This window comes from Elgaria multicarinata, chromosome 8, assembly GCF_023053635.1.
Source record: "Elgaria multicarinata webbii isolate HBS135686 ecotype San Diego chromosome 8, rElgMul1.1.pri, whole genome shotgun sequence".
In the NCBI taxonomy this organism is placed as follows: Eukaryota; Metazoa; Chordata; class Lepidosauria; order Squamata; family Anguidae; genus Elgaria; species Elgaria multicarinata.
In genome coordinates, this window is record NC_086178.1 from 9,251,311 (window position 1) to 9,266,461 (window position 15,151).

General features: G+C 44.8%; 1 protein-coding gene across 1 annotated transcript in view; it reads left to right on the forward strand.

The window, feature by feature from the left end:
- LOC134402406 (cytochrome P450 2J5-like) overlaps positions 1 to 9,520 on the forward strand; it is a 42,138-nt gene extending 32,618 nt beyond the window's left edge. Inside the window, exons 6-9 of the mRNA XM_063131835.1 lie at positions 2,046 to 2,187; positions 6,013 to 6,200; positions 8,272 to 8,413; positions 9,330 to 9,520. Of these exons, the coding sequence (XP_062987905.1) occupies positions 2,046 to 2,187; positions 6,013 to 6,200; positions 8,272 to 8,413; positions 9,330 to 9,520 (663 nt within the window). The remainder of the gene's footprint in view (positions 1 to 2,045; positions 2,188 to 6,012; positions 6,201 to 8,271; positions 8,414 to 9,329) is intronic.
- The last annotated feature ends 5,631 nt before the right edge of the window (positions 9,521 to 15,151 follow it).

Below are 15,151 nucleotides of genomic sequence, written 5' to 3' on the forward strand. Positions count from 1 at the left end.
TGGTGGTAGTTTTGTTAGGACTCACACAATGGTGATTGGTGGTCAATCTGAGTGATAGGCAGAAAACAGGTTACCAGAGTCTGAGCCAAGGGCATCATGGGACATGGAGAAAAGGTCACCTGAGGTGGAACAGTCTATGATTTGCCCACAGCTAGCAACTCTTACACAGAAAGGAAGCACTCAGGCATATGAATCTCAGGTTTAAAAGTGCAAATGAAGAATGGTTAAATCACACAGCCATAGAAAAGCACATCTTTAGACCCACATTCTCTTGTTCCAGCAGAGTACCAATTGACTTTATGTTCACAAATGCACAGGAGGATGGGAGGGAAGTCCCCAAAAACACACAAAATGCCACTACTAATGATAATGCCCTCAGAGCCACACAGCCAGGGCTGTCTCTGTGCCATGATGGGCCCCAGGGCTAGCCATTGGTAGTGAGTCTTCTACTGTGGCCCAACACTGAACTTGCACATGACATTTGTGCAAGGACATACTAGGGTCAAAGTACATTAACAATGCAAGGACATTTTTCACTACATATTTTAATGGAAACCATTTCCCATATTTTCCTGGAAGCTAAAGCTTTATGTCACGTCCATGGTAAAAAAAACTCAAAAAGAAGCACAGGTCAGATCTACCCCAAGCAGGATACGACACTTCAAAAACATTTGGAAACTGTATACGGAGTGTGTCCTGGGTCCCAACAGCTCTCACTACAGTTATAAACCGTTCTAAAGCAGTAGTGCAGATTTTGCCATAGTATAAAGTACACAGATACAGAAAAAATAAACACACACAGTAAAGAGCTTTCTTACACACACTCACACTCACACTCAAGACACACACACAAACACACACACACTCACACTCAAGAAAGAGATATAGGCCTTAGCTAGACCTACCTTATAGTCCGTGATGGAAGAGGGAAGATCTCACGTTGTGATTAACATGAGATCCCTCCTCCATTTACATGTGAGGGGCGATGCCCTCAGGAAGAGAGGCGTCACGCTCACCATTTTTTATTTTTGAAGAGGAGTTAGCGCACGAGTGGTTGTGCTCTAGGTAAGGTTTTTTAATATATTTTTAAGCTACTTTTCCCACTCCCCCCACCAAAACCCCGATGGGCACAGCTCCTGGCTCCGCACGAGTAATCGCCAGAGCCAGGTCAAAACGTGGCAACGGGCCACACATTCCACAGTCTTGGGCTCAGCCCAGGATCGCAGAAATAGCAGGCCCAAAGGGGAGGGCTCTATCCCAGGGCAAGGGAGGGATCATCCCTCCCTGATCCCGGGATACCCTGTGCATCATGTGGATGCACAGGGATTTCCCCCCGTGATAAAGCCCAGTCTAGCTAAGGCCATAGAGTGACTCACTGCCTCATTCAGCCTAAAGAGCCAAATCATGCAGCAGAAGATGCTGTCTGCACATAGGTCAGTACAAGTATCTCTAAACAATCAACTATGAGGCATAGGGCATGTCTGCGCAATGCCTTATCCCAGGGATTTACCTGGGATCATCCCTGGGTGTCCACATGACACACAGGGGATCCCGGGAGCAGGGAGGGATAACCAGGATGGCTTTTAGCCCGATTTTTCCCAACAGTATTGGGATTGTCCCAAGACCACGGGAGGTGTGGGTGGCCATCCTGGTTTTGTCCGGTCTCCTCACAACTAAACGCAAGGAGCCAGGAACCAGGCACAGGGCACATTGGGGATGGGAAAGGGAGTGGGTTCGGGCCTTTTTTAAAAAACTTACTTTTTAGCTGAAGTGCAGGTGCGCTCCAGCTCCTTTTCTTTTTTAAAAAAATATGGTGGGCGCGCCATCCTCCTTTCTCCCTGGACATTGCGCACCACATGTGAACTCAGGGGGAGGATCTCATGATCAGCATATTGCACGATCCTCCCCCCTTGTCCTGGAGGTGTAGACATGGCTGTAATTGGCTGCTAGGAAAATAAGTGTGCCACAGAAGGTAAGGAAGTGCTGAGGAACAGCCTATAATTAATTTTAAATTCAATTTTACCTTTCTCCACTTTCAACATTAGAGAAGGAATGAACCCAACTCTACCTATGATGAAGAGAACCTTGTTCAATGTATTCACGACTTCTTTATTGCGGGAACAGAGACAACTGCAACTTCTCTGAGATGGGCACTTCTCCTCCTGACAAATCATCCAGATATCCAAGGTCAGAGAGGTGGGATCAAGGGACACTCTTGATCCCTATCATGTCATACTTTGAAGGTTTTATTGCTATCAAATGATGCGCGAAGATGAGGAAGCTTGTAAACAGCTGGGATTGTTTAGCTTGGAAAAAAAGGATGTTAAGCGGAGGCATGATAGAAGTGTACAAAATTATGCATGGTGGGAGAATGCGGTCAGGGAGACATTTTTCTCCCTTTCTCAAAATAAAAGAACCCATCATCATCCCATGAAGCTGATTGGTGGGAGATTCAGCACAAATAAAAGGCAGCACTTCTTCACACAGCACATAGTTAAATTATGGAATTCACTAACACAAGATGTAGCAATAGCCACCAATTTAGATGATGATGATGATGATGATGATGATGATGATGATGATGATAATGATTTATTGCATTTTTATACTGCCCAATAGCCGAAGCTCCCTGGGCAGTCCACAAAAACTAAAACTGTTCAAAGTATAAAACAAACAGTATAAAAACATTTATTTATTTATTTATTTATTTATTACGTTTTTATACCACTCAATAGCCGAAGGTCTCTGGGCGGTTCACAAAAGTTAAAACCATAATAAAACAACCAACATGTTAAAAGCACAATTACAAAATACAGTATAAAAAGCACAACCAGGATAAAACCACGCAACAAAATTGATATAAGATTAAAATACAGAGTTAAAACAGTGAAATTTAAATTTAAGTTAAAATTAAGTGTTAAAATACTGAGAGAATAAAAAGGTCTTCAGCTGGCGATGAAAGGAGTACAGTGTAGGCGCCAGGCGGACCTCTCTGGGGAGCTCATTCCACAACCGGGGTGCCACAGCGGAGAAAGCCCTCCTTCTAGTAGCCACCTGCCTTACTTCTTTTGGCAGGGGCTCACGGAGAAGGGCCCCTGTAGATGATCTTAAGGTCTGGGCAGGTATATATGGGAGGAGGCGTTCCTTCAAATAACCTGGCCTCAAACCGTTTAGGGCTTTAAATGTCAATATCAGCACTTTGAATAGGGCCCGGACCTGGACTGGCAGCCAATGAAGTTGTAAAAGGACTGGTGTAATGTGATTTTGCCAACCAGTCCCTGTTAGTAAACGGGCTGCCCTGTTTTGTACCAGCTGAAGCTTCCGGACCATTTTCAAAGGCACCCCATGTATAACGCATTGCAGTAATCCAAACGAGAGGTTATCAGAGCATGGATAACTGTAGCTAGGCTATCACTGTCCAGATAAGGGCGCAGTTGGTATATCAGCCTAAGCTGATAAAAGGTGCTCTTTGCCACTGAGTTCACCTGTGCCTCAAGTGACAGTTCTGGACAGTTCTGGAGTGACAGTTCTGGATCCAAGAGCACCCCCAAACTACAGACCCAATCCTTTAGGGAGAGTGCAACCCATCCAGGACAGGGCAAACATCACCTCACTGGTGATCACCTCGCCGGTGAACATTATATAAAATACACATTAAAATAGATTAAAACATACTATCCATGATTAAAACATCTCTGAAACATCTTTAAAATATCCCAAAAACATTCTAAAATTTCACTGGATAGGCCTGCCAGACTAGATCAGTCTTTATTGCTTTTTTAAATTCTAAAAGACTGTGAAGTTGATGATTCTTCTCCGGCAGGCCATTCCACAGTCTGGGAGCAGCAGAAGGAAAGGTCCTCTCGGTAACCGTTGTTAATCTAGTTTTTGCTAACTGAAGTGGATTCTTCCCAGAGGACCTAAGTGTGCAGGGTGGGTTGTACAGGAGAAGGTGATCGCGCAGGTAGCCCAGACCCAAACCATGTAGAGCTTTAAACGTGATAACCAACACTTTACACTTTTCCCGGTATCTATTTTGCAGCCAGTGAAGAGATTTTAAGACTGGTGTAATGTGGGGTCACCCCTAGGTGTACCAGTGACCAGCCTGGCTGCCATATTTTGGACTAATTGAAGTTTCTGGACTAGGCACAGAGGTAGCCCCATGTAGAGCGCATTGCAGAAGTCGAACCTTGAATTTACCAGGAGATAGATGGGCTATGAATGGCTACGTTATGTGCAACCTCCAGTATCCGAGGCACTAAGCTTGTTGCATTGATTGCTGGGGAACATGGGTGGGAGGGTGCTGTTGCACCATGTCCTGTTTTGTTGGTCCCTGGTCAACAGATGGTTGGCCGCTGTGTGAACAGAGTGCTGGACTAGATGGACCCTTGGTCTGATCCAGCATCAGGGCACTTCTTATGTTCTTAAAAATCATATTTAGCTTTAATTCTGATTTTGCACCCGAAATCAAGGGAGCGGAGCGGCCATAGCTCAATGGGACAGAGCACATGCTTTGCATGGAGAAGTTACCAGGTTTGATCCCTGGCTTCTCCTGGTAGAGCAAAGAACTATTCCTTCCGTAAATGGTGGAGAGCTGCTTCCAGTCAGCGTCAACAATACTGGGCTAGATGGACCCATGGTCTGACTCAGTATAAGGCAGCTTCCTATGTCCCTAGAATCTTTCCTGATGAAATGGAAACAGCCTATAAATAAATGAGTTTATGAACAGGCTTATGGTGCCTGCTGAAAGAGCTGCCTCCCCAGCTCTGCTTGGGGCCACCCTGAGCTCTAGTTCAGCAATGTGGTGCTTAGTGTGTCAGAATGAGAACCTAAACTTCATAATTGCTTATTAGCTGTGTGTCTTAATAGTGATTTTTAATACCTTGGCATGTAAACCACTTAGAGATTTTGGGCCTTGCTAGATGATGCCAGATAAGCTGGCAGGGAGGCGGGGCGACGGCGCGCTAACTTTAGCCCGCCCCGCCCTGCCTCCTACACGCACGACGCGCAGGAACTCTGGAAGCCCTGCAGCGTTGGACATTTATTTATTTTTTGTTAAAGGGGCCACGTGCGCCCCGAATACTCCGGAGAAGGTAAGTGGTTTTTTAAAAATTTTTAGCCCCACACACACTTCTGTTCCCTCCCCATGACCCCCTGCCTGCTCACTCGTCCTCCCCCCATCCGCCATCCCCGATCCCATCCCCGATCTTCTCCCCCCTCCCTTGGCAGCCCCGTCCCTGATCTTTGCCCCCTCCCTTGCCATCGCCGATGTCTGGCTTCCCCCCTCTCTCCTGGCGGGTCCGGCCTTCCCCCTGCCCCTCTCCCCCCCGGGATCCCCCCCGGGCCGATGGGCACAGCACTCGCATGAGTGCTGTGCCCCCTCCGTGGCTTTTCTCAGCTACTCACAAGTAAGCGAGTAGCCGCAAAAAGCCACGGACCCTGCTAGACGTTCCGCAGCCCCGGCCTCAGGCTGGGGCTGCGGAAAAGGCGCGCCATAAGCGAATTCACTTATGGCGCGTTAGGGGAGGCTTCAGTGCGGCCTGGGCCTGGATTCCCCTGTGCGTCATCTGGACGCACAGCAGAAAAACCGGGCCTCACAGCGCACTAAGGCCTTGTTTAGCAAGGCCCTTTGTTATATTAAGCAGTATACAAGAATTGTTAATAAAGCAATAAAATATCCCACACCGCCATGAAACCTTGGGTCAGCCTGTATTTACTAACTTAACCTTCCCAACAGGTTAATTAAACATGTATGTTTTGTTTTTTAACTTCTTAGATGAAAAGTGGGATAAAAGTGTATTAAACTGAGTGCTTCAGCTATTTGGCAATGTAGAAATGTAATAAAGAAATAAATAAACAAATAAATAATACACCAATTTTAGTTTGTGATTCATTAAGAGAATTAAACGGAATAACCTCATGTAGAATAAATATTTGTCAATGAGTTTTGAAGATATATGAAATAAAAAGTTATATCCAATCTAAAGCTTCCATTTTAAATATTTTTCTCAGATAAAGTCTACAAGGAGATAGAAGATGTTTTCAGTTCATCATGCTCAATCTGCTACAAAGATATAACGAAACTGCCCTACACTAATGCTGTGATTCATGAGATGCAGCGTTTAAAATATATTTTAATAGTTGGACTTCCAAGACAATGCACGAAGGATGTGAAAGTGAACGGTTATCTCATTCCCAAGGTAGGGTGTGTGTGTCCCACAGGGATCTACATTGGGACCAATTTATTTCAACTTGTTCATAAGTTATCTTGAATTAGCAGTGAAGTAGCCAAATTTGCCAATGACACCAAATTAAGATGGTTAAAACAAAAAGGGACTAACACTAGCTCCAAAAGATTCTCTCCAAGCTGGGAGAGTGGACATCCAAATGGCTGATGCCATTCAAAGTAAGCAAGTTTAAAGTGATGCATGCTGGGACAAAAAAATCCATTCAAGAATAACCTGAGGGGATCTGAGCTAGTGGTGACCAACCAAGAAAGAGATATTGGGGTCATGGTAGACAGCTCATTGAAAAGGTGGACCCCGTGTGTGGCTGCTGTTTTAAAGGCAAAATCCATGTTAGGCTTTATTGGAAAAGGAATTGAGAATCCAACTACAAATTTCAAACTACCTTTATACAAATCTATGGTGTGACCACACTTATAATACTGTGTACAGTTATGGTCACCACACCTTAAAAAAGTTATTGGGAGCATCTCCCCTATGAAAGAAGGCTAGAACAGCTGGGATTGTTTAGGTTGGAAAAATTGGGATGGCTTTCAAAGGTGGTTGGATAAATTCCTGGAGAAGAATGTTGTGAATTGCTACTAGTGCTGATGGCTGAGTGCAACCTCCAGTATCAGAGGCAGTAAGCCTGCATACACTAGTTGATGGGGAACATGGATGGGAGGGTACTGTTGCACCATGTCCTGCTTGTGGGTCCTTGTCGACAGCTGGTTTGCCATTGTGTGAACAGAGTGTTGGGCCATTTCTACACCTGCCTTTCCCCCCGGAAACATCCTGGGATCATCCCTGTACATGCAAATGACACACAGGGAATCCTGGGAGCAGGCAGGAGCAATCCCATTCAGACTTTATTATAGAAAGTACATCGGAGATCTAGGGCCAAACTGATACTCCCACTCCCACTTCATATCCCCCTTCCTTCAATGCCCCAATTGCACCTAACAACAACAATATGTTTATTGTGCAATCCACAGATCATTGCAGCACACCAATTACAACTAGGAAAGGGGCATTCTGGTTATTTTCAAGGCAGGAGTGGAAAGACATGAAGAAAAGCAGTGGCTACACCTGGTGGCTTAATTCCACCCCTTCCCTTTTAAATGCTGCTTTGGCAGGCAACTGCAAGTATGCAGGCAGGCCTCCATGTTTCCCCACCCCACCCCGAAATAACAGTAAACCCAAAAAGCAAAATGATTCCCCACTTGCTGGCATCATCCCAGGTGAATGTTGGGGTGGGGGAATATTTGGGTATCTTGAATACTGCCCAGAAAGCTTCAGCTATGGGCTTGTTTGGAAATATAATAACTTGAATGAATGAATGAATGAATGCTCTGAGGAAGTACTCTAAATGGGTGTTGCACGGTAGAAGTCAACTTGCCATTGGCTACACAGGAAGCTTTTAAGAAGGAAAAGGTTTGAATGATTGAAGGTGTGGCCACCACCAACACTCCTTTTTTTCCCTTTTTGCCCTCCAACTATCTAGAATAGCAACACATTTTCCCAAAATATGTCCAGCACTAGGAAATTTAGTCCTTTTGGCTGTCACAAGATACCAGATTCAGCTTGTTTCGTATCCCAAAAATTGTTGAAATTATGCCTCAAATTTGCATAATTTGTACAAATTGGATTAGAAATGTCTGCTTTTGTGTGAATTTCATTTGTAATTTTTGCAAATTATGCAAATCATGTAAATTTGAGCAAATAGCAGCTTTAATTTATGCAAAATCAGAAGCACCAAAAATCCATTACCTGGTCAAAACCGCAGCAAGTCAAGTCAGGTCAGCTGGCAGAAGACGGAACAAAGTCCTGAGGGAGAGTTATGGGCGAGCTGATGAAATCTCATCAAGCTCCACTCTACAACTGGATTCGTCTGACATCCCTAAGCCCATCAGATGCACAATCTGGAGTGAGTCCTCAGATGCGAGAAAAGTGTGTTTGGTTGCAATGACTCATACTGGGAAAGTGCTGAACAATCCTGAATGAGCTGTTCTGACTTCATTCTCTGACGAATGTTCCTTTCTTGCAGGGTGCGTATGTTATTGCAGATCTGCGTTCTGTTCTTCTTGATCCTGAGCGATGGGCAACTCCTGAAGTGTTCAACCCAAACCATTTTTTGGACAAGGATGGTGATTTTGTGGCTAGAGAGGAATTTCTACCATTTGGTGCAGGTAAATGCAGAAATCCAAAACAACTTGTGATTTATAGATATGTTTTCTGGGTTATATCCAAGAAATATCACCTGACTTCCTTTCAGGCAAGGCTGAAACATTTTCAATTGTTTTCATTAGATGCATTTCCATCTGGCCTGAAACCAAAGTCAGAACTTATTTCTCACAAATTTCAACACTGAAGGAGATGCATCCGGTTTTCATTTTCAAAGAAAAAAACTATAGTTGCTCCATTTCGGCTGTGATTTTTTTATTTATTTATTTATTTATTTATTTATTTTATTTATTTATTACATTTTTATACTGCCCAATAGCCGAAGCTCTCTGGGCGGTTCACAAAATTTTTTCCAGAGTTACCAGACAGTGGGCCCCTTACTTCTAAGTAGACCTGTACAGGAGTACCCTGTTAGTGTTTGACTTCGGACAATGATTGTTACGGAATAGTCACTGAATTACTTTCCTATTTGACATGTAGAATATCTCAGTATTCTGTGTTAGTAAAACATCTGAAAAAGAAATTAAATTCAACTTTCGGATGATCGAGGATTCTTCTTTTTCCAAGAGAGAATTGAGAGCATTTGGATTAAGTCAATCTATCATAAAAGTACAAAAGAAAAAAAAAGCTTAGATGATGCTCAGCTTTCAATTCTTCAGTGAAACCAAAAGCGGATGTAGCAAATTAACAGCTGATTAACAGCCACATATAGAAAAGGTCTTACACTCTTTCTCAGTCCCATTCCCTGCTATCTCCATTGTTTAATTTAAGATGCTGTATCCTATACAGCAGTTCCTCATGGGTTACTTTGGGTTATGAGGTGGGGAAGAAGCTACCAACACATGTTCCTTTCTCAGATATACATGCTGTTCCAGAAGAGATTGTAACTCACCGGCTGCCTTTCTTTGGCTTTCTCCACAGGGGTTCGGGTGTGTCCGGGGGAGCATCTGGCAAGGATTGAAATCTTCATCTTCTTGACCAGCCTGCTGAGGGCGTTCAGGTTGCAGCTGCCAGAAGGAGTGAACAAACTCAGACCGGATGCTATAGTAGGGCTCACATTATCTCCCCATCCTTATAAAATCTGTGCAGTTCCTCGCTGTAGCTCTTCATAAACATATAAATCCATTTAGAATAGCATACTAACTACCGCAAATTTCTCCTTCCTTACTTCTCTGTTAAGAAATCCCCACCCTGACTTTGATGTTTATGCGCAAATGCTTAATTCTTTCTGTGCGTGATTGGAGTGGGTTAACCAATGCATCCTTGGCATCTCCCACACCTAATTATTATCCCAGGAAAATGGAGGGGTTGTCCCTGCCTGCTCCCAGTATTCCCTGTGTGTCATTTGGACATAAAAGGATGATCCTGGGACGATCCTGGGGGAAAAGGCAGTTGTAGAAACGGCCCTTATCTCTCCTGGTTGCAGAAAGAGCTCAGAACAGCCACAAAAGTTGGCTTGAACCATGATTGCAGCTAACTGAGGGAGCATAGGCAGGGCTGTCCTGGAGCGGAGATCCACTGAATGACCCAAAGTTGCAGGAGGCAGAAGGAGAACTATAGGAGCAGAGGCCAAGTAGTAGAGCATGAGGCGAGTTGTGTGTGAAAGGCGATGCACTTGCGATTTCTCCCTCCACTGGGGCTTCACAAGACTGTACTTAATCTCTTAATCCATGTTTAAGGCACTTTATCAGAGCTTCCAAAAGAAACTGAACTTCTATGAACTTTAGCTAGTGATGGAACTGGTGAGCCAATAAAAGATACTACTTTCAGCTTGTGTGTTTGCCTTTTTTCCTGAGCCTCCCCGTAGAGGAAGTGGGTTTGACTTTCCCGTACCCAAGGCAAGGCTGACAGTTATAAAATTAGGCATTTCTTCTTCTGGGCCTTTCGAAGATGGGGAAGGGGGCGCATTTTCATCAAGTACATTCTTTGGTACCATTTATTTTCTCAATTTTTTACTGCAGCCTACAGTGGCTATGTGAGAATACTATCATGCAAGTGTGTGCATGTGGGCTGGGGCTGGGGAGACACACTCCCCGTGTTGTGTCCCTCCACAACTATGACTGCTGTATGTAAACCTTTCAAAGAAACAGAAATCCCAGTTGGAAAAATAAGGGGTGGTGGAGGAATACATGAAAATTAAAAATGAAACAACAACAACAACAAAATGTTGGCCATCTTGTCTTAAAAACAGTTTATAAACTTTACTACTACCATGTAATAACAGAAGACCTCTCTTCTGCTTCTCCCAGACTATGGAATGGCCTGCTGGAGGAGACTCGTCAACGTAACAGTCTACCAACATTCAAGAAAACTATAAAGACTGTTCTCTTCTGGCAGGCCTATCCAGTAGGATTTTAGGATGTTTTTAGAATGTTTTGGGATTCTTTTAGGATGTTTTTAACAATGCATATTATGTTTTAATTCATTTTTATGTATTTTATCGCTTATTGTTCTTCCCCGCCTCGATCAAAATGGAGAGGCGGGAAGAAATAAAATTATTATTATTATTATTATTATTATTATTATTATTATTATTGCATTTTTAGAAAAAATGTCAGAAATAAGCACTTGTATAATGCAGTCAAAGAGCGTCACTCAGGGTTTTCTACATGAGGTTGTTGGCCACTCTATCTGCTTTTGTTTCTTTGAAGCATTGAGATCTGACTCTACACAAGAGCTGCCACCAGTACTAACCAGTGAATTTTCTCCTCCTCCCATGACCAAACACCACCTTTGTTTTGAAATTGGGTCCTGAATTATGTCCAGTTTTATTACAAGCCTTCTAAAATGGTGATTTTTCCTACTGCCCTAATCTTCATTCCTATATTCCATTAGAATAAATCCTCCAAATTCATTGTTTATAGGTATCAGAAGAAGCTGTTAGATCCAGTTTTTCACCCAATGAGATTCAAATTAACATGTTAGCCCTCAAGAATAACCCAAGAGGGTTTTGTGATGAATTGTGCTCATCCAAGGGGGTTGGGTGACAGACTATATTCCTCAACCTCCTCCCTGGTAATGTCAGTATTTGCTTAGGTGTTCATAGAATGAATGTAGCGTTGGAAGGGACAACAAGGATCATCTAGTCCAACCCTCTGCAATGTGCAGAAAAACCAATTAAGTTGCAAAAGTGTTCAAAGCAGAAAGTGTTTAAAGCAGAATATCCAGTTATCTTAACACTCAAGGTTATATATCATAAGCATAACAAATTACTACGGCTGTGGTCTGCTTCTCTTCGGTTCAGAGAAGGAATATTGAATCTGGGGGCTTCACCTCTGCTATTGGTGGAGGAGAAGTGAATCAGGGGCTACCAAAGCAAAGTGAAGAGAAGCGACCACAAGTGGAACAATCCTCTTTCTGCGAAGCGCTCCGCCCGCCATTTTGTATATTTTCCCCATAGGATTGCATTACGGAAAAGAGTAGCATATAACTTTTTTGCTTTTAAAGCCACATCCCTGAATCTTGCTGTGCTTAGAGAGTGGTGGTTGGGGGTCATTTGTGGAGATGTTCAGCCTTTTTCTTCCTGTGGTTTGCTTGCTATTAATTTGTTTAGAATGGCTAAAAGTGGGAGGGGGTAAGGGTTTTTTTAAGCGGTGACAGGCAGAATCAACTCCCAGTGATGACAAGAAGTGATCACATCATGTGAAGCATCCTCCAATCCCAATGTGGGAGGGCGGACTAAGGCAGACCCACCCACAGACCCTTTCCCTTTCTGTCTCTTTGTGGGGTTGGACTTAGTGGAGAGAGGACGTAGTTCTGTGCAGCAGCTGTGTTTTGGAGGAGATATTGGAGTTAGCTTGGGTTGTGTGTTTGTTTGTTTCTGTTTTCTCTGTGCTTTTCCCTTACTTTGATTATTTAAATTTTTCATTTTTCATTTTTGGCGTGTTTGTTTGTTTGTTTGCCACCCCCAACCCCTTCCCCTTCTTTTAAACCCTGTGTTCTGTGAATGTGTTCCTTCTTTCTTCTATATAAAAAAGTTATAAAAAATTACCCCTCAAAAAATTATCCTCTCTTTCTCTCTCTTACAGTGTGTGTGTGTGTGTGTGTATGTATGTGTGTTTCTTTGGACTGTGTGTTATTGTGTGAGTGTGTTTGCCATGCACGGCTTGTTAAGTGCAAAAAGCAAATAAAGTTTGACCATTCAAATCAAGTTTGGGCAAAGCATGTCTCCATGGAAGCAAAAGACAGGCATAGTGCGGGACCACTTTGAGGTGGCTTTGCTGTCTGTCAACACTGTAAGGCCAAGTTAAGCAGGGGTTCAGCTCTAGGGTATTTTGGAACCAGCAGCCAGAAGATGCATCTGCAGAGGCAGCACCATTGGGTCTTGCTGGCAAAAAAGGTGGGCACTTCCAAGGTGACTGGTTCCAGGGGAAAGCAGAAGGCTGCTGCTGCTGCTGCTGCTGCTGCTGCTGCTGCTGCTGCTGCTGCTGGCACTCTAAGCTCTCCATCTTCCATCCCTACGAGGGTTAGGCAGGCAACCCTGCAGGACATGGGGTGGGGGAAGTATGGAGCCACAAGATGGCGTTTTCCAACGCCCACCCAGATCACCACCTGCATTGGTGAGATGGTGGCATTGGACAACCAGCCATTTAGCCTCGTTGACAACTCAGGCTTCAAGAGGCTGATGGCGCTTATTTATTTATTTTATTTATTACATTTTTATACCACCTAATAGCCGAAGCTCTCTGGGCAGTTCACAAAAATTAAATCCATAATAAAACATCCAACAGGTTAAAAACACAAATACAAAATACAGTATAAAAGCACTGTGGTTCCATACTACAAGCTGCTGTGTCACACCACCCTTAGCAGGTAGGTGGTGCCTTCCCTGTACCATTCCTGCAGGGAGTTAGTGCTGGGTCATCTGTGCCAGGCAGAGGCACGGATGGTGCAGTTCACCTCGGACATTTGGTCCAGGCAGCAGTGGGAGGCCATGTCCCAGCTTGTGGTGGTCCTCAAGCTGTTCCTTGAGGCCACCAAAACCCTGAGCACTAGTTCTGCCCTCCTCAGCCAGGTGATCCCTGTATGCAGGCATCTACAGAAACAGATGGGTGAGTTTCTGGAGTATAGGGATCCCATCACTGGGAAGCGCTTCAAGCCCGAGGTACGCGAAGTGGTGACTAGGCTGAGGGATGGCCGGAAATGGAGGCTGGAGCCCATCCAGACAGAAAGGGTCTACATGTTGGCCACCATGTGCGACCCTCGTCTGAAGGATGGGCTTTGTCGGCCAAATACCAGGGAGCACTGAGTGGAAATGCTTGTGGGACAAGTGTGGGCGGCATGGGCCAAGAGGGTGGGGCAGAGTAAGGCAGAGGAGCAGGCCACCACTCCCCACGGCAGCAGTACCAGCACCACCAGCAGCATCACCTGCATCCCTCCCAGCAGGAGCACAGGCCAGGGGTATTGGGCACAGGCTCTGCACGCTGTGGTTGGGCAGAGACCCGCCTCAGCCAATGGCCAGGATGACACTGCAATCACCACGCAGCGTTACCTGGCAGAGCCCATGGAGGACCATGGACCTCCTGGACTACTAGTCATCCCACCACCAGGTTTGGCCAGACCTGGCGCGGGTGGCCAGTGATCGACTCAGGTGCTCACCCACCAGTGTTCCAAGCGAGAGGGTGTTCTCTATGGCAGGTGTCTGAGTTTCATAAATTCCCCAAAAATCAGGGGATGATGGGATTGGCTTGAGTCTTGGTGTGCATGTGTATCCCTAGATAAGCTATCAAGGTGGTGAGTTTGAGGTTTCTAACATGCAAATTGACAGAGCTATAAAAAGGGGTGTGAATTAGGGGTGTGCACGGACCCCCGCTCCGCTTCTCTTCCAGATCCGTGATTTGTGGATCGGCCCATCTGCCCCACCCCCGCTCCACCCATGTCCACTCCGCTCTGCTGCAGAGCTCCGGATCCGGATCGGAGCTCCGTTTTCCCCCCCATAGCCTTGCATTAAGCTAAAAAAGTATACAACTTTTTTTCTGTGAAAGTTAGAAACCTCAAGTTTGGCACCATGACACCTCATGGAGGTATACACATGCACACCAAGACTCAAGCCAGTCCCATCATCCCCTGATTTTTGGGGAATTTATGAAAATCAGGCACCCCATTCACACCCCTTTCGATAGCTCTGTCAATTTGCATGTTAAAAATCTCAAATTCACCATGATGGTAGCTTATCCAGGGATACACACGCACACCAAGACTCAAGGCAGTCCCATCATCCCCTGATTTTTGGGGAAATTATGAAAATCCAACACCCCATTCACACCCCTTTCCATAGCTCCGTCAATTTGCACGTTAAAAATCTCAAACTCACCAGCATGATAGCTTATCCAGGGATGCACACGCACGCCAAGGCTCAAGGCAGTCCAATCATCCCCTGATTTTTGGGGAATTTATGAAAATCCAACACCCCATTCACACCCCTTTCGATAGCTCCATCAATTTGCACGTTAAAAATCTCAAACTCGCCACCATGATAGCTTATCCAGGGATGCACATGCACGCCTAGACTCAAGGCAGTCCCATCATCCCCTGTTTTTTGACGGGGCTTAAACCTGCAGACAGTTCAATGGGGCCATTTCAAAGGAAATCCCAACATGCCATGAATTGGGGAGTAGAGAGCAACCTAAATGAATCTTCTTTCACAATAGAAAAATGGATTTCGAACTTCCAAAACTCTAAGTGAGCGCAGGAAGGACTTCTCCCCTGTGTCAAAGCCAGACACACACAACATCCCTGCGAGG